Source organism: Sander lucioperca, chromosome 8 (genome assembly GCF_008315115.2).
Source record: "Sander lucioperca isolate FBNREF2018 chromosome 8, SLUC_FBN_1.2, whole genome shotgun sequence".
NCBI lineage: Eukaryota > Metazoa > Chordata > Actinopteri > Perciformes > Percidae > Sander > Sander lucioperca.
The window spans coordinates 28,722,163-28,742,721 of NC_050180.1; the positions used below are offsets into that span (position 1 = coordinate 28,722,163).

General features: G+C 37.2%; 2 protein-coding genes across 4 annotated transcripts in view; one reads left to right on the forward strand and one right to left on the reverse strand.

Annotated features, from left to right (window-relative positions):
* Positions 1 to 4,945, forward strand: part of LOC116043867 (mitochondrial intermediate peptidase) — a 28,621-nt gene extending 23,676 nt beyond the window's left edge. Inside the window, exon 19 of the mRNA XM_031290867.2 lies at positions 4,239 to 4,945. Within this exon, the coding sequence (XP_031146727.1) occupies positions 4,239 to 4,339 (101 nt within the window). The 3' untranslated portion in view covers positions 4,340 to 4,945. The remainder of the gene's footprint in view (positions 1 to 4,238) is intronic.
* Positions 4,946 to 7,937: 2,992 nt separating this feature from the next.
* LOC116043857 (tumor necrosis factor receptor superfamily member 19) overlaps positions 7,938 to 20,559 on the reverse strand; it is a 33,158-nt gene continuing 20,536 nt past the window's right edge. For 2 of the 3 annotated variants that reach the window (XM_031290851.2, XM_031290850.2), the window contains exons 7-10: positions 10,945 to 11,073; positions 10,644 to 10,746; positions 9,542 to 9,828; positions 7,938 to 8,222 (exon numbers count right to left, since the gene is read on the reverse strand). In XM_031290851.2, the coding sequence (XP_031146711.1) occupies positions 8,218 to 8,222; positions 9,542 to 9,828; positions 10,644 to 10,746; positions 10,945 to 11,073 (524 nt within the window). In that variant the 3' untranslated portion in view covers positions 7,938 to 8,217. The remainder of the gene's footprint in view (positions 8,223 to 9,541; positions 9,829 to 10,643; positions 10,747 to 10,944; positions 11,074 to 20,559) is intronic. The other variant, XM_031290852.2, reaches the window with a different exon arrangement.

Consider the following 20,559-nt stretch of genomic DNA (forward strand, 5'->3'; position numbering starts at 1 on the left):
TACATGTTTAGTAATTTTGTTATTAAAGCAAGTGGCACAAGCCAAAACCTATGTTTAAGTACACAGTCGATATAAAATAAATTGCTCTGGTCTGTATTGAGAAAATAACTATTTTAGACTAAAATAAGCTGTGGAAGTCGAGCTAAAGAAGAGGGTCTCTGATTTTAAACTTTCCCACACCAGCTTAGAAAGATTGGGCAGGGATAGAGAATGAGTAGTGCACTTTGCTTCCCCCAACAACTCTTGAAGTACCCTTGAGCAAGGTACTCAACTGCCAATAGCTCCAGTGGTGCTGTTCAGTGGCCAGCAGTTTGTCTGAGAATACAGTTGTTTAGAAAGATCCACTGGTATTTTAAATACTTTGTTCGTTATTTGTCTTTTAACACCTGCCCAGACTCTGGTGGCCAAGTTGGCTACACTCCAGGCCCTGAGATGACTGTAATGGGTAGACGCCTTGTTCGTCAATGGTCGTGTCAGTACCATTATGAATGAAATGGAAACTCTTAAATATGAGATGACTTACACTGCAAAGCCTCTGTCCTAAGGCTCCCCTAACAATGGACAACAAGCACAGCCTATGTTTAGTTTGGCTCTGCGTGTCCTCGGTGCATCGCCAAGAGTGAGTGTATAGTTCTGCCCACTGTAATGCTGTCAACTGTTGTAAACCATAGAGGCTGGGAATACTTTTCACCAAAGTAGTTCCAGAGAGGCCTGTGGATGAACCTGTGTGTAGGGACACTGTATCTAGGGAAAAAACCAAAACACATTGCTGTTGAACTATTTGATGTAAACATTCAAAGCTGTGAGCACTGCGAATACAATTCTATTCACCTCCACTGTATTGGGGTGGAGGCACATATTTTAAAACCTATCTAAAGCTATGATCATTCATGGAATTTGGGTGAGACAATCCTTTTAAATGCAAATGAAAAATGTGTGCAAAATAATCTGTCTCGGTTTTTATGGTCATAGCAGTGTAAGCGGTTTCTACACACATTATTGTGATTCATACTGTAGTTTACCTTGCACAGTTGCACCATTAACATGTGCGGTGCATCCAGTTTCAGCTTTAGTGGCTCACTTTTTTTTTTACAGTGTTCTGATTGTACCCTGTCTGTTTTGCCTGACTCAGTCCCACTTCCTTGTGTGTATCTATAAAAGCAGCTTCTCTGATCAGATACTCCTCCACAGTGTTATTATGACTTTGAGGTTATCTGTGCATTCCTCTCAAACTCTCCCAGGGATGTGGGTTGAGAAGACTCGCTCCTTATTGTTGTACCTCTCTTCATCTACTGTCGGTCGCCGTGTGAGACCCAGGTGCTGACACCCCAAGCTGTTGGTGATGAGAAGCCGGCGAGGGCGCTGTTGTTTACCTGACTAACCTCTTTCATGATCACGCCTCCCTTTCCATCTCTTACTTTCTCTCTCTCTTTCTCTCCCCTCCTCCTCTCTCTGCCTCTCTCATCACTCTCGTCATGTTAACCCGGCTTGTTTAACATACTAACTTGTGGCAGGCGAGGCTCCAGACATCAGATCCCCCCCGTGGACACAGTCAGGAAATTACTAATTACTAATCTATTAGAGAAAGTGCTGGTGACGCTGCAGACAATGTACAGAGAGTTCAAATTAGTAGCTGAGCCCACAGCTCCGTCTGCTCACACGCTGTAAAAATCAACCAAGTAAACAAGTGTCATGTTGGAACATGTGTGTATCTGTGATTATGTTGTTTTTGTGCTGCACACTGCTTCTGGTGACTTGGGAAGATGGCTACCCTTCAATCCTTTAAGGATGCTGTTCTGTGATTGACCTCTGGCCTTTTGTGTGGAGTTGGGCATCTTAAAAGAGGATATTCATGCAGAGATTAGATTATGTCATTATTTTCTCAATTGTGACCAACCATAAACAGCAAAGTGTCAGATAACAATGTGTAGGGCTGGGTATCGTTAAAAAAATGTCCATACCGGTACTGATACCAATACCGTGACTTTGATACCGTTTCCTGAACAATACAAATTTTTATAAAATCCATTTTAAAAACAAAAACAAAAAAGAATTATAACATTGCACGTTAGGCTACAGCACAAATCTTTTGATTTATTTTTCAGCTCCTACTACGTGAGCTCCGTCTCTGTGCATAACATAGTTTTTCCTGCGTGCCTCTACGACGTGTAACGTTAGGCAGCCAATCAGCAGCATTATTAGATCTTGGTAGAAACATGCTCCATGCTTATTGGCTCACTGACACTGATGAGATTTACTCCTTAGGAATTGAAATTGGTATTGAATGACAAGGCATTTTTTAAAACTCAAAACTATAGAGGCAATTCGTTGGGTGCCTAAAAAGTATTAAATTCGGTGCCCAGCCCTAACGATGTGTAATGTTAAGGGGTCACTGGTAACAAACCCACAGAGAAATATCCCCTGACTCAGCAGTTCCCCTCAGCTCTATGAAGTGTTTAAGCGTCTTCCATCTCGACATTTTGGTTTTGGTATTAAGATCGTTAGCGACTAGTGGAGCATTTAACTAGTGGAGCATTTAACTAGTGGAGCATTTAACTAGTGGAGCATTTCATTTGAAAATGAGTAAGGTTGGTTAACGATGCCTTGAAATGCTTCTAAGACAAATATAGGTGTTTTTTGCTTTAACTACTCATGTTATGTTCTTGTTAATTAGTTGAGGGTGCTGGGGTTTGAAGCTGCAAAACAAATCGCTAATAATACTTTTCAATTGCAGTTTCAGCATTTGTCGTGGCTGTCAGCCATTATTATTGCACATGGCACACTGCACTGCAAGCAGTCTAAATGCTGGCATGGCTGTAGAGTCTTGTTTTTCATCATTAAATGGATATGAATGAATTAAATTTCCTCACAATGCCAGCTCTCTGAAGATGGATTTAAGTGCAATTTGATAAGCTGGCCTCAACATCTTCTGTATTAACGCCTATTAATGCAGCTTGAGCTGTTCATAACATTTTAGTCTCCACTTTAAAGGGGCCATCAAATCCCATAGACGTCAACAGTAGTCACAGCAAAATCGTCTTGCAGCCCTTTAATTAGGACTATCATTTATGGTTGGAAGTCATCACTTTCATGTGGCTGCCTTGTTCCCAGGGATCCAGGGGCCTTGCGGTTGTGGTGCGTTAGGGACCCCTGTATGCTGGTATCATCTTGTAGCCAAGGGGCAGGGAGCGACCGGTGGGTAAGAGGAGATGATAATCCCTTCTCTGGTGCTCTCATGCAAGGCGATTCACTGCAGGCCGGGCCAAACCTGCGCTAAGTTAGTTTTTACCTGCTGAGCCAGTTTCAGGATGGCAGCAATGTAGACTCTGTGTGTGTGTGTGTGCATGTGCGTGTGTGCGCGTGCGTGTGTGACTGTCCATATCTTGCTCTGTGTCCATGCGTTCAGGATCGCTGTGTGAAACTCTTTGCGTCTCCATTCAAGCATGCCTGTGCAGACATGCTTGTGTTGAGTGTGTGTGTGTGTGTGTTTTGAGTGTGTGTGTGTGTTGGAGGTGACCCATGCAGGAAAGAGGGGGAGGGGGAGAGCGCCTATTTACATTGGCAGCTACACAAGGGGAGAAGGGGAAATGAACTGACTTCAAAGCGGCCGTGCAGCTGAATTGTACAGCGAGCGAGGGAGTCCTCCACGCATGAGCTGGCAGACAGGCTCTCAAAACACAGACAGACATTCCCAGGGCTCGCTCACCGGCTGCTCATATTTGCTGTACGGCACTATTCGCAGTCTGGTGTTACGAGAGTGTGTGTATGAGTGTGTGAGCTCAATATCGCCCTATAAAGCATTGTATACCTTTTTGGTTTTGTTAAAGGCAGAAATAGAAGATCTTGAGAATGTCATAGCTGTGTTTTATTATTTGCAGTCCATTGGATCATATCACCATCCAAGGCCTGTTAGAGGTATTCAAAGTGTCAGGAGCAGCATGAACATAATTACATTTTAGCTTAATGTGGTATAAAAATAGCACATGGTTTTAAGGATTTCTTAAAAGATTCTCCTATTAGCCAATTTTTTTTAGCCCTTAGAGTGCTCTGTTTTGTAAAACCACTGAAGTGACTTCTGCTTAAAATGCTGCACTTTTCCTGTCAGAATGAGGTGAGATGATGAAAAAGAGAAAAACAGTTTATCCCAGTGCCCAGCCAGAGCTTTTTCTTTCCCAAAGACAGATGTGCATTGGACACACACACACTAAAACCTTCTACTCTGTGTTTTTGTGTGGCAGGGATGCTGCAGAGACGGCCCACCATGGAGGACTTTGTGGATGCGTTGGTGTCTGAGCTCAACCCAAACTTTGAGACCTTCATCATGGACTCTGAAAGCTGAAAAAGGCCTCTGGCGCCATGGAAACGTACTTGTGCACTAAAGAAGCACACAGATGCCAGGCTAAGTGGCAGCAGGGTGCACGCTCATTCTTACTAAGCATCTTTACTTTGTAAATTAATAGTCATCATTTTATGTATTGCTGGTGCCTCTTAAAGTCACATTGACTTATTTTGATATATTTGGCTAATTCTGCTGTCAATATAAAGTAATATGGTAAGAATTAAAGACTTGCTACAAACCCTGAAAACTCCCGATCATCTCTGAATATTGATTATTGCAGATTATGGTAAACAGTCAGTCACAGACACTTCCCCCAATGCTCTGGACTCCCTTGCGTCACCATTAATAATATTTAAACAGATTCCGCAGTAGCTTGTGCCAGGTCAAATCATAAAACCCTTTTGAGTTTGTACATGTTATTTTCACTTTTTTGTAGCACTAATCATTGTTAAAAATGAACAGAAAAATGTCATCTGTAATGTAACATACCACTATACATTTCACTACAATCGCTATTTCTGTGATTTTGGGCATTTTAATTGCCTTTATTCTCATTATTCCACAACTATTATCTCCTCATTAAATATAAATGTTCAGCTCACATACTAGCAGGACATTGTTTTTTCCTGATCAAATCAGCGAGAGGAAGAATACTTAATCTGCTCTTCCTGTCATGTGGTCATTGTTTAGACTTTAAATCAATACCGCTCCATCTGTTTTGTCTGTCAGGAGTTGTGAGGGGGAGGAGGAGGAGGAGTGTTTGGTGCGGTGGAGGTCAGACAGAGTGAGAAATTCAGCACTTTGTTATGAATTTTCAGTCAGAAATGGCAAAGTTGTGGTCAATTCTTTTTTGGATTGTCGTAGCTGTTGCAACATAGTGTAGAAAATACTTTTAACTTCACACTGTGTTAAAGCTGCTTAAACATCACTTTAAAGCGGAGCCTCTTGTAGCTTGGTTTATAAAGGAGTTTTTCCACAGATGCTTCAGAACAGTACAGTCTCTTCGACAAAGCGGCTGTTTACATCTGTTTTAACAGATTCAGCTAGTAATTATCAGCTGAGCTTGGACTGCAGCTGCTCCCTGAAACAGTGTCCTCCTCGCCCGAGGAGCAGCTTCGCATTGTTTTTGAAGGTGTGAACACGCCATCAGCGAGCTGGGTGGCTCTGGCCATACAGAGGCTGCAACACAGCAGCTTGACTGATTGTCTGGATATGAAGCATCACTACATTAGATATTTTTTAACCTCATTTACATCGTCCAAAATGACATGACATTACGTTACATGTCATTTAACTGACGCTTTTATTCAAAGCGACTTACAATTGCTATATATGTCAGAGGCCGCACACCTCTGGAGCAACTAGGGGTCAAGTGTCTTGCTCAGGGACACATTGGTTGATGTGTCACAGTGGGAATTGAACCCAGATCTCTCACACCAAAGGCATGTGTCATATCCACTGCTCCATCACCACCCCAGTGATTATGAAGTTAAATCGACACCTCTTTCAACAGTTTCAACAAAAACTGAACATTATAACCTTCATAATTGTAGGATTTATTGCAAGAATGCTGTATAAAGACTGCATCAGTTCTAGCTAGGTGTACAACTAAGTGCATGTCTTTTGTGGCTCTGGAGGATCTTTGTAAAGTTTGAAGAAATAAAAGATGTCATCAGGGATTATTTTAGTTATGGCTTAGAGGCAACAGCTTTTTAATAAAAAAGCATGTATTACAAACTCAGGACGTGAGTTATAAAAACAGGAAGGATCTGACGAAAAGATACAGTTGAGTTGTAGGGCTGCAATTAACGATTGCTAAACCGATTCATCTTTTAAATATTTTTAAAGAATAATCAATTGTTAAAGAATTAAAAATTGTTAAAAAACTAAAGAATTGAGAAAAGATATTCTTCGGTATTTAAACTTGTTCAAGTGGTTTATTTACAAAAACAATATGTGGAAGTGACCAATCACAACCATCAACATTATAACTGGGAGAAGAAAAGCAAACATATTGTCATGTCATGTCTATGTTAAAAAAAATATTTACCTATTTAATATTTTACAGTATCTACAACACATTTCACTTAAAGCCTCTGTAAACCCACACAGGGGTTTTCAGTTATTCTGGCTGATTAGACTCTGCTCAGGTTGAAGGTGGGACTAGGATTGGGCATCGAGAACCGATTCCTACTTGGAATCGTTTAAAAAATTACGATTCCAGTAGAATCGTTTCTTTATTGGAATCGTTTAGAGGATTTGGTTTCAAATCCGATCATCGCTTCCCAATTTAATATGCGCAATATGGTTTCTGAAGTGGCCAGACGCTTGTTGTGTTGCAGCCTTGGAGCGCAGTAAGCAGCGCTCTAGTGGCGCTTTATTTTACATTGAAAAAGCCCGGTAAAACTGCAAACCACCATTGAATCAAAACAAAACTTTCCTCTTACGGAAATGTGACCCGTTTCAACTCCACCCCTCAAAGAATCGGAATCGAGAATTGATAAGAACCGGAATCAAAAGGAAGAATCGGAATTGGAATCAGAATTGTTAAAATCCAAACGATGCTTTGATGGGAACCAATGCTGCGTTCCATACAATTTTTAGCACGTAAGTTACGACTTCAAGTCTCGACTCATGACTTGGTAGCGTTCCAGGCAAAGTCACAACAAACCCTTCTAGCTAGCATTAGCTAGCGTTAGCTAGCGGCTACCTACCGTTGACGTTGGCTAGCGCTAGCTGATACTAGCAATTTCTAGTCAGCAACATATATTGGGCTTCATTTAATAAACATAACCTGTAGTGGTACACAATCGTATGTGTATTGTTTTGATTACAATGTGCAGAATTACTTTACGTTGCCTATTTATGTATATTTATTTCTATTTCTCACTGTTAATAACCGGCGCCTGTACAGCATCAACAGGGGTCGACATTGTTGTTTATGAGTGTGTGATATCAAAACTGTAACTGGGAGTACAACGATCTGGTACGAGTTCACAAGTAGTAAGTTACGGGTTTGACTGCCATTCCAGGGTCACTTTCACGGGTAGAAGGTTGTGAAAACACGAGTTACGAGTTGCCTGGAATGCAGCATTTTTACGTCACAAATTTTATCTACCAATAAGAATGATAAAGATGTCATTTGTCCTGCCCTAACAGATGCAACAAAGCTAAAAGGAGGCTCAGGAAGATGTCAGTCAATCAGTCTAAACACACCCAAACAGTCCGGGGAAGAGGTCTAATCAGTCAGAATAACTAAAACACCTGTGTGGGTGTCCAGGGCCTTTAAACATTCCTTGTCTTAACTTGTTCCATATTATCAAGATTGTCTTCAATGTGCAACATAATCACTTATGACACTTAATTTCTTCACACCTAAAATTTGTTACCTTTACACACAAAAGCTTCATAACACCAACTCGCACCAGCTAGATCAGTGGTACAGTTTATGGTCTCCTGCATGTGAAGATGCGAGACATTCTCGAGGCAGAGCAGAGGCTCATTTTGATTCACTTTGCTCCGCGGTAATAAGTCATACTCGTCGACGTTTGAACTTCATTCAATTTCACCTTCTGGGCCAACAAGTTCACATTCTGTGTGTGTGTGTGTGTGTGTGTATCTCTATCCCTTTGCCCTCATGCTTTGCTTTTCCTCAGCAGTGCTTTTGTTGCATTTATGTACATATTCTGGAGCCTTTGACGAGGGGCTCTGAGGTCAGCGGCAGGCATTTCAAAGAGGAGGCGCGACCACACTTGAGAGTGGCTGCTGCTAGTCTGTACGGGGGTGGGGTTGGGGGGTAATCTGATCTGGGATCTGGCCGCGGCTGTTGTTGAGTCCAGGGTGGTTCAAGGGTGGAACACAAGCCAAAGAAATCCATGTCATCCTGGAAAGAGAGCAGGAAGAGGAACACAGACACGCAGTGATTAGTAACGTATCTACCCAGAGCCGGCCAGCGGCCTACTTAAAACAGGATAGTCTTGTCCACATCAAAGAACTTGTAATATCTGCTCTTCATAGACACACACGCAGCAATGTCTCAGACCATAAAAAGAGAGCCTAAGAGTTAATTACATGCAGCAGTTTGAAAAAAAAAAATGAATCTTCGAATCTTCTCTCACAGATTTAATCTCTTTTCAACCTGTACCCTATTTTCCTGTTTTTGTGTTTTTTGTTTGCATTTTGCCACTAACAGACTCAGATTCCAAGTGAATGACAACATTATGGAAAGGATTTCTAAGGAGGTCGACCTTTCTGTTAAAGAGTAAGATCCTTTTTTTATACTATAAATATACTTCATTCAAAGTCAACAGAAACAAAAAACTACGAAAAGCCATTTTGGGTCGTCTTTCCACTCTTCCAACCATCACAACTCTCTCTCTTTACATGTGAAAATATGTTTGCTCTATACACGCTAAAAGTATTGCTTTTTTTAAATGGAGTTTGGTGGGTTTAGCGCTACTGACTTCAGAGCTGTTTCTGGTTAAACAAAAAAGTTTTCAAAGAGGTTTTAAAGGTCTATCTCTGAGGGGATCCTTTCCATAATGTTGTCAGACACTTAGAATATGAATCTGAGCCGGTCAGTGGCAAAACGAGCGCTTTTGTGAAGGTAAATACAAGCTGGACAACTGCCCTATTAACTTACATCTCATGCTGCCAAACTTGCCTTGGTGAAAATGACAATTTTACCAATTCTCGATTTCAGTAATGTCATTTACAGAACTGCCTCAAACTCTCTCCTGAAACAACTAGATGGTATCTACCATAGTGCCATATATTTTGTGACTAGAGACTAGAGTTACCCTTTAATGTCTGTAGGAACTAGTAAAATACTACAGACTCTCAGTGTCTACAGTATTTATTTTATACATTCTTTCTCTGTGTTTTCTGGAGTGGGAGAGGCCATGTTTTCTTCTTTGCAGTTTGCTCTCACATACTTCCCTCTTAGCTTGACACTCTAAAGAATACGTGGATCATTTAGCAGTTTGCTTTGAGGCAACTAATTTGAAATGCCAAGGGAGTGTCTTAACACACCTAGCCTAACACTCATGAGGAAAACTGATTCATATCCAGGAGAGTTATGAGCAGGGGACTCAGTAGAAATATGTGTGCAGTTTTGTGTCTAGAAAATGGAAATCATGCATAATTAATCAAGAATATTCATAGGTTTCTGGTCTTGTGTATGAGAGCAATATGTCAGCTCACCTTCCTGACTTGATGAGTGCTGTTTGGGAAGAAGTGCATCTGTCATAGCTTCACTGTGTCTCTGTCTGGACCTCTCAGGTGAATTTTCCCTTGACTTGCACCCTTCCTCTTCATCCCCCTCTTCTTCTTCCACCTCCAATCTCCCTGCATTTTCAGCATTGCAGTGAGGCAGCCCAAAACACTCTGCAGGCTTTAAACTCCCTCTCATCCTACCAGCCTCTGTGCAGACAGACTCTGGGTGTCCTCCTAGCTGCATCGGGGTGCCCTCCTCATCCTGATGTGCATTTCTGGTGAGCGTAATAAAGAACACTGTGGTTATTATTCCCATGACTCTGTTCACAGCCACACCCTGTGGTGCAAGATGCCTCTGTTTTTTCTCAGCGCTTCAAAGAATCTAATTAACCCCATTAAATTATGTTTACAGAACCATGACTAGCCACAGAAATGAGATAGCTGTTTAGTGTTTACCTGCCTGCATTTACCAGGTTTACTGTAAGTGTAGCAAAGACTAGCTAATGGGTAATAACAATGTGTGAAAAAGTTTTTTTATCTATATTTTATTCTCACTCACTCAAGTACACTCCTTACTTTACATGTTGTATAATATATAATGCAGTTGGGACCAGTTGCGCTACAGGAATCATCTTTTATATGTCGTGCCATACACTATGTAAGCCATAACTTATTTACCTTGCAAAGGCATGCATTTGTGCACATGATGGTAATTTTATTTTGTTTGTTGGGTGGTTTATGTTGAGTTTGGCTATTAGCCAGCTCTAAAGGTTCAGCTCAGTCAGCGAAGTGTGGTGCAAACATTTCAGGGTTTTCTAGTCATTTCCTTTTCGGGCTGAAAAATGTTGGCAGTCATGGTGTTGCCAGGCAGTTTAGATTGGTGTTCACCAAACACTGTGTTATATTCAGTAGTAAGGTAGTGAGTGTAGTATGGAGTTTATCAGCTGCAGCTGATCAGTCTGAGTTTGTGATTATGTTCTTTGTCCTATCCTACCACCCACTATTCTTTAAAGTGGGATGAAAAATGTATTACAACTTTAACGTTTCAGTCACATTTTAGTTTCATCTTCATGAGCATACAGTTCCTCACCTGTCACTGAGGCTCATCTGGGACTGGAAGGGACTGTTGTTCAGGCTGCGGCCAAGACTGCAGCTTTCATCACAGTACAGAGATGGGATCAGGTGGACTGGACCTGTACATCGCACACACATATACAACTTTACACAAATGGAAATTCACCCACACTCCATCTCCTCCTAGTCTAAAGGAACAATAAGGCTCTCTACAGTATACCATTGAAGTTAGAATACAATGCTTTACTTATAGACATCAGTTGTTTGATTGGCTATAGCTGTATTATAAAATCTCTTTAGTCTGATCCACAACCTACCACAAGTGTGTCCGGGCACCAGGTGACACTGGCAGCAGGGTCTTTGGGGAAAGTCGTGAAGCCAGCGTGGGTCCAGGTAGGACAGCTCTGCTCCACTGTAGGGACAATCCTGGGACCTCAGAGAGGCCGCTGAGGAAACATGTTGAAGACAGTCAACCACTGAAACCAGGGCTGTAATCACCTGTTTAAAATTGGGTGTGGGGGTGGGGCACTTGAGAAACTATGTACTGTACTGTACTATGACTTTTTTAATGACCTTTTTCATGTCATACTATACTATCACTTTTTAAAGTAATTTTATGGCATAATAAACTATGATCTTTTTAAGGGCATACTATACTATAACTTTTTTATTGCATACTATATGACTTTTTTATGACTTTATGACAAACTAGACTATGACTTCTTATGAAACTTTTTACAGCATACAACTTTTTAATTAATTTTTTACATACTTTTCTATGACTTTTTTATGACATACTATTCTATGACTTTTTATGACATACTATTCTATGACTTTTTATGACATACTATTCTATGACTTTTTTATGACATACTATACCTTTTTTGTGATTTTTTTAGGACATACTATACTATGACTTCAGCCTATTTTTTCTTTCTTATGCAACTTAATGTTTAATGTGTTTGTTTATGTATGCACCTTTTACCAAGTGTACTTATTGAGGCAATAAAACTTCTGATTCTGATGACTTTTTTATGACATAGTATACTCTGACTTTTTATGATATACTATACTATGACTTTTTTAATGTTATTTTTTGGGCTTTTACGCCTTTAATGCAGCTTAGACATGAAAGGGAGAGAGAAGGGGAAGACATGCAGGAAATTGCAGCAGGTCGGAGTCTAACCCTAGGCCTCTGCGATGAGGAATGAACCTCAACATATGGGTTCTATCAACTGAGCTACCCAGCCGCTCTTTTTTATGACATACTATACTATGACTTTTTGTGACTTTTTAATGACATACTATATTGTGACTTTTTTCGACATACTATACTATGACTTTTTCGACATACTATGACGTTTTTCGACATACTATGACTTTTTTCGACATATGACCTTTGAATGACTTTTTTCGACATACTATACTATGACCTTTTTAAGACTTTCGACATACTAGTATGACTTTTTTGTGACTTTTTTTCGACATACTATAATCAGAATCAGCTTTATTTGCCAGGTATGAGGACACATACGAGGAATTTTGCTTTGGATTATACATTGCTCACATTGTGCTTACTCATACAAAAAAAATCAACAAAAACAAACTATATACACACTATAAATAGAAACAATATAGACAGGTTGAGGCAGTAGTGCAATGAAGAGTGCAAAGTGTGCAGGAGTAAATTATTTTTATGATAAATTATTATTATTTTAATTATGGAGCATAGTGCAAAGGAACGCTGGAATAAATAAGTATTATGTCATTATATAAGTATTATAATATGACGTTTTAATTACTTTTTTTGACATACTATATAATGACTTTTTTCTCAACTTCTTTCCACATACTATACTATGACTTTTTCGACATACTATACTATGACTTTTTTAAGACTTTTCAACATACTATTCTATGACTTTTTAATGACTTTTTTCGACATACTATACTATGACTTTTTTATGACTTTTTTCCACATACTATACTATGACTTTTTCGACATACTATGACGTTTTTCGACATACTATGACTTTTTTCGACATATGACCTTTTAATGACTTTTTTTGACATACTATACTATGACTTTTTTTTTACTTTTTCGACATACTATAAATACTATGACTTTTTAGTGACTTTTTTTCGGCATACTATACTATGACTTTTTCTGACTTTTTTCGACATACTATACTATGACCTTTTTAAGACTTTTGACATACTACTATGACTTTTTTGTGACTTTTTTTCGACATACTATAATCAGAATCAGAATCAGCTTTATTTGCCAGGTATGAGGACACATACGAGGAATTTTGCTTTGGATTATACATTGCTCACATTGTGCTTACTCATACAAAAAAATCAACAAAAACAAACTATATACACACTATAAATAGAAACAATATAGACAGGTTGAGGCAGTAGTGCAATGAAGAGTGCAAAGTGTGCAGGAGTAAATTATTTTTATGATAAATTATTATTATTTTAATTATGGAGCATAGTGCAAAGGAACGCTGGAATAAATAAGTATTATGTCATTATATAAGTATTATAATATGACGTTTTAATTACTTTTTTTGACATACTATATAATGACTTTTTTCTCAACTTCTTTCCACATACTATACTATGACTTTTTCGACATACTATACTATGACTTTTTTAAGACTTTTCAACATACTATTCTATGACTTTTTAATGACTTTTTTCGACATACTATACTATGACTTTTTTATGACTTTTTTCCACATACTATACTATGACTTTTTCGACATACTATGACGTTTTTCGACATACTATGACTTTTTTCGACATATGACCTTTTAATGACTTTTTTTGACATACTATACTATGACTTTTTTTTTACTTTTTCGACATACTATAAATACTATGACTTTTTAGTGACTTTTTTTCGGCATACTATACTATGACTTTTTCTGACTTTTTTCGACATACTATACTATGACCTTTTTAAGACTTTTGACATACTACTATGACTTTTTTGTGACTTTTTTTCGACATACTATAATCAGAATCAGAATCAGCTTTATTTGCCAGGTATGAGGACACATACGAGGAATTTTGCTTTGGATTATACATTGCTCACATTGTGCTTACTCATACAAAAAAATCAACAAAAACAAACTATATACACACTATAAATAGAAACAATATAGACAGGTTGAGGCAGTAGTGCAATGAAGAGTGCAAAGTGTGCAGGAGTAAATTATTTTTATGATAAATTATTATTATTTTAATTATGGAGCATAGTGCAAAGGAACGCTGGAATAAATAAGTATTATGTCATTATATAAGTATTATAATATGACGTTTTAATTACTTTTTTTGACATACTATATAATTACTTTTTTCTCAACTTCTTTCCACATACTATACTATGACTTTTTCGACATACTATACTCTGACTTTTTTAAGACATTTCAACATACTATTCTATGACTTTTTAATGACTTTTTTCGACATACTATACTATGACTTTTTTATGACTTTTTTCCACATACTATACTATGACTTTTTCGACATACTATGACGTTTTTCGACATACTATGACTTTTTTCGACATATGACCTTTTAATGACTTTTTTTGACATACTATACTATGACTTTTTTTTTACTTTTTCGACATACTATAAATACTATGACTTTTTAGTGACTTTTTTTCGGCATACTATACTATGACTTTTTCTGACTTTTTTCGACATACTATACTATGACCTTTTTAAGACTTTTGACATACTACTATGACTTTTTTGTGACTTTTTTTCGACATACTATAATCAGAATCAGAATCAGAATCAGCTTTATTTGCCAGGTATGAGGACACATACGAGGAATTTTGCTTTGGATTATACATTGCTCACATTGTGCTTACTCATACAAAAAAATCAACAAAAACAAACTATATACACACTATAAATAGAAACAATATAGACAGGTTGAGGCAGTAGTGCAATGAAGAGTGCAAAGTGTGCAGGAGTAAATTATTTTTATGATAAATTATTATTATTTTAATTATGGAGCATAGTGCAAAAGAATGCTGGAATAAATAAGTATTATGTTATTATATAAGTATTATAATATGACGTTTTAATTACTTTTTTTGACATACTATACTATGACTTTTTTAAGACTTTTCAACATACTATACTATGACTTTTTTCGACATACTATACTATGACTTTTTTTTTTACTTTTTCGACATACTATAAATACTATGACGTTTTAATTACTTTTTTCGACATACTATACTATGACTTTTCCAACATACTATACTATGACTTTTTGTGACTTTTTTTTCAACAGACTATACTATGACTTTTTTATGAAATTTTTTCGACATACTATACTATGACCTTTTTAAGACTTTTTCAACATACTATACTATGACTTTTTTGTGACTCTTTTTTTGACATACTATATGATGACTTTCTTTTCAACATACTATACTATACATTTTTTAAGACCTTTTCGACATACTATACTATGACTTTTTTCTGATTCTTTGATATACTACACTTTGACTTTTGTCGACATACTATACTATGACTTTTTTATGACTTTTTTGACATGCTTTTCTGACTTTTTTTCGACAAACTATAGTATGACTTTTTAATGACTTTTTTCGACATACTATATGATTACTTTCTTTTCGACATACTATACTATGACTTTTTTATGACTTTTTTTCGACATACTATACTATGACCTTTTTAAGACTTTTTCGGCATACTATACTATGACTTTTTCATGATTCTTTGACATACTATACTATGACTTTTTTATGATTCTTAGACATACTACACTTTGACTTTTTTCAACATACTATACTATGACTTTTTTGTGACTTTTTTCAACATTCTATAGTATGACTTTTTAATGACTTTTTTCGACATACTGTATGATTACTTTCTTTTCGACATACTATACTATGACTTTTTCGACATACTATACTATGACTTTTTTGTGACTTTTTTTCGACATACTATACTATGACCTTTTTAAGATTTTTTCGACATACTATACTATGACTTTTTTATGACTTTTTTTCGACATACTATACTATGACCTTTTTAAGACTTTTTCGACATACTACTATGACTTTTCTATGACTTTTTTCAACATACTATACTATGACTTTCTTATGCTGTTTTTGACAAACTATACTATGGCTTTTTTTGACATACTTTACCATGACTTTTTTATGACTTTTTTTGACATTCTATACTATGACTTTTTTGTTACTTTTTTTCGACATACTATGGTATAACTTTTTAATGATGTTTTTCGACATACTATACTATGACTTTTTAATGACTTTTTTCGACATACCAAACTATGCGTTTTTGTTTTCAGTAATGTGAACAATAAATAAAACGCTGAATCCATGCATTGTCAGTTCTGCAAAATAGCTCAGTGAGATAAGCTGCTGGAGGTAAAATGGAGATTTGCCGTTGAGGGTTCAACATACTACGACTTTTTTGATTCTTTTTGACATACTACGCTTTGACTTTTTTTGACATACTACACTATGACTTTTTTTCGACATACTGTACATGCCTTTTTTACGACTTTTTTTAGACATACTACACTATGATTTTTTTTCGACATAGTATATTATGACTTTTTTATGACTTTTTTTGTGACATACTATACTGTGACTTTATAATGACTTTTTTCGACATACTATATGATTACTTTCTTTTCGACATACTATACTATGACTTTTTCGACATACTATACCATGACTTTTTTATGACATTTTTTCGACATACTATACTATGACCTTTTTTCGACATACTATACTATGACCTTTTTAAGACTTTTTCGACATACTATACTATGACTTTTTTATGATTCTTTGACATACTACACTATGATTGTTTTTCAACATACTAAACTATAGCTTTTCTTTGTCTTGTCTAGCTCAGTGAGATAAGATGCTAGAGATAAAATGAAGATTGGAGATTGAGGGTTCAACTCTTCAACATACCATGACTTTTTATGATTCTTTTCAACATACTACGCTTTGACTTTTTTCCACATACTATACTATGACTTTATATAGATTTTTTTCGACTTACTATACTATGACTTTGTTTGTCTTCAGTAATGTGAACGATAAATAACGGTGGACCAACACACTGTGAGCTTAACAAATAACTTGGTGAGGTAAGCTGCTGAAGATAACATGGAGGTTTGAGGTTGAGGATTCAACTCTTGAACATACTATGACTTCCTTATGATTCTTTTCGACATACTACGCTTTGACTTTTTTTACATACTATACTATGACTTTTTTTCGACTGACTATTCTAGTTTTTGATTCTTTTCGATATACTATGCTTTGACTTTTTTCGATATGACTTTTTTCTACTGACTATAAAATGACATTTTTGATTCTTTTCAACATACTACGCGTTTACTTTTTTCGACTTACTATACTATGACTTTTTTTGATATACTATACTACGACTTTTTTATGATTTTTTTTTACATGCTATGCTTTGACGTTTTTCAACATACTATGACTTTTGACGACATACTATAGTATGACTTTTTCATGATTCTTTTCGACATACTACGCTTTGACCTTTTCCGACAAACTAAACTATTACTTTTTTCAACATACTTTACTTTGACTTTTTCATGATTCTTTTCGACATGCTACGCTTTTAATTTTTTCGACATACTATACTAAGACTTTTTTCAACATATTTTTTTTAAGATTAATTTTTGGGAATTTTTGCCTTTAATACAGCTTAGAGGAGAGAGAGGGGGAAGACATGCAGGAAATTGCTGCAGGTTGGAGTCAAAACCTAGGCCTCTGCGATGAGGAATTAACCTCAACATATGGGCGTGCATTCTACCAAATGAGCTACCTGGCAACTCTTTTTACAACATACTATACTATGACTTTTTAGAATATACAATAACATTGTTTTGACCTACTTTACTATGACATTGTTATGGCATACTACACAATGGCTTTTTTAACCCCCTGAGGTCTAAGCTATTTTTCCCATTTTCGGTTCGCCTGGTCTCCTTTTTGAATACTGCATGTATAACCTCAATGTAATGCACAATCATGTTATATACATATTTCCAGGACATTGCGCTATCACAATATGTTTGCTACAGTGGTGTCACATGAATGTATAAATGAGTTATATGACCATAAATACAAAAAGAAATATGGAAATTGAATCTCAGATTTTTATTTAAATCACACAGAACAATAGTGAACAAGACTTTTGGCTTTTGAAACAGGTTGTTGTAGGCCTTGGTGATCAGGTGAAAACAGAGGGCCTGCACATCCATGGGATCACTGCTTCAGTTTGCAGTGTAAACAGGTCCTGTGTCCATAAGAGGCCCTCCTCCTCCTCCTGAGACTCATTTTCTTCTGATATCACTTTCTTTCTTTCTTTTTTCTTTTCTTTTTTTTTCAAGGTTTTTTTAAATTATTTTTTTTATGCAGTCGGGACAATAATTTAAACATTGTACAATAGTATATACATATATGAGAATCAAATAAATATTCCTTTTCCCAAGCCCATATCATCACCAATCCCATACCACCCACCCCTCAAGAGAGGTCTTACATGTCGCACATACATAAACGCACAAACATACAAACAATAACAGAAAAACCAAATTAAGTGAACATTTAAAAAATGTTTTGAATATAAACAACAAAGAAGGGGGAAAAAAAGTGTAAAAAGTGGTTGTGGGTGAATGCACATCCTAATCAGGGAAGTGTTTGTAGCTCATTGAAATAAGTAATAAAAGAGTTCCAGCATTTGATAAAGTTATCAGTATTCCCTCTGAGAGTGAATTTTACCTTCTCTAATTTTAGAAAGAAAATAAGGTCTTTCAGCCACAGGGACACAGAAGGGGCCTGTGAGGATTTCCAGGAGAATAGGATCCTTCGCCTTGCCAGCAGAGTGGCAAAGGCAACAACATCTGCCTGTCTTCTATTAAGAAGCTGTGGGATCGGTGTAACACCAAAAATAGCTAGTAGCGGGCATGGTTCTAATTGGACTTGAAGAATGTCTGAAAGAATATTGAAATAGAATTCCAAAAATGTTCAAGTTTGGGACAAAGGGCAAACATATGGCTAAGATGGCAGGGAGTTACTCCACACTTGACACAGGTGTCATCAACCTCTGGATACATTTCTGATAGTCTTGATTGTGAAAAATGTAATCTCTGTACCACTTTAAACTGGATAAGACCTTGACGAGCACATGACGAAGAGGTACGTATTCTCACAATGGCTCTCTCCCAAAAATCATCTCCTAATTCTTCTCCCAGTTCAGTCTCCCATGCAGCAGCGGCTTTAGAGCTAGTCTGCTTATCAAATGACATAATACTTTGATATATTTTTGAAATTAGAGACTTTTGATGAGTTTTATGTCGAAATAACTCTTCCCATGGTTGCCTTGGGGATGAGGAGGAAAAGTCGTGAAAGGTGCTGAAGACACCTGAAAATACCTGAATAAGTGAGTAGGGGGTAAGTTGTGAGAGGTGGATAAGTCTGAAAATTTGGCAAAAACAATGCCTATGAATAGGTCACTGAAGCTCACTATGCCACTTCTCTCCCAGAGACGAAAGACAGGATCTGACTGAGAGGGTGGAAAAAGATGATTGCTGCAGATGGGCATTAGAGTAGAGACAGAACATGACTGAAAGGGACGCCTGAATTGATACCATATTCTAAGAGAGAAGGAGATAAGGGGATGGAAGAAAACAAGAGAGCAGAGAGAGAAGACGACACACATGACCCAGCCTCAAGTTGGCACCACAATGTCTGTGGGGCATCTAATCAAAACAAAAACTTCTGGATGTTGGCTGCCCAGTAATAATACATAAAATTAGGCAAAGATAGCCCTCCGCTGAGTGTGCATTGCTGCAGCAGGGATTTCTGCAGCAGGGATTTCCTTACTCTGGGGGTCTTCCCTCCCCATATAAAAGAGATGAGTGCCTGATCAGTAGATTTAAAATATGATTTAGGTAAAAATAGGGGGATGGATTGAAATAAGTAAAGAAATTTTGGCAGTATATTCATTTTAACAGCGTTAACTCTCCCAAGGATAGACATGGGTAAGTTACGCCATTTCTGAAAAGCAGTGTTCATATGGAAAAAGCGAGGAGTGAAGTTTGCATCTAATAAGGAAGAAAGTTAGCGAGTAACATTAACTCCTAAATATTTGAAACCAAGACGATTTAATTGGAATGGCAAATCAGACTTGTTGAAGTGAAAGCACGTTTGCATTTATAGGCAAACATACACTTTTTTGCAGGTTGAGCTTGTACCCAGAAAAAGAGCCAAAAGTTTCCAATAGAGACAACATCTTTGGTATGTGGGAGACAGGGTCAGTTACATACAAAAGCAAGTCATCGGCATACAAGGTAAGTCTGTGTTCTGATCCCTTGCGGGTTATCCCTACAAATGAGGGTGAGGTTCTGAGTGCAATTGAGATAGCCTCAATAGCTATAGCAAAAAGCAAAGGGGAAAGTGGACAACCCTGGCGAGTTCCACGGGACAGAGTAATGTAGTCAGAATTGAAGTTATTAGTGTTGATAGAGGCTAGAGGCGATGTATACAAGAGGCGTATCCAAGATATGAATGCATCTCCAAAGCCAAACTTACTCAATGTGGCAAAAAGATACTCCCATTCAACTCTATCAAAAGCCTTCTCGACAAACAAATTAAATTACTACTTCAGGGTATCGATTTATGTCTTTGGAATAAATTATATTAAACAGGGTTTGAATGTTGAAAAATGAATGACAACCTTTAATGAAGCCAGTCTGTTCCTCCGATACTATGCTGGGCAGAACACCCTCTATGCAAGATGACAGTAACTTTGCCAAAACCTTAACATCGGCATTGAGAAGGCTAAGGGGCCTGT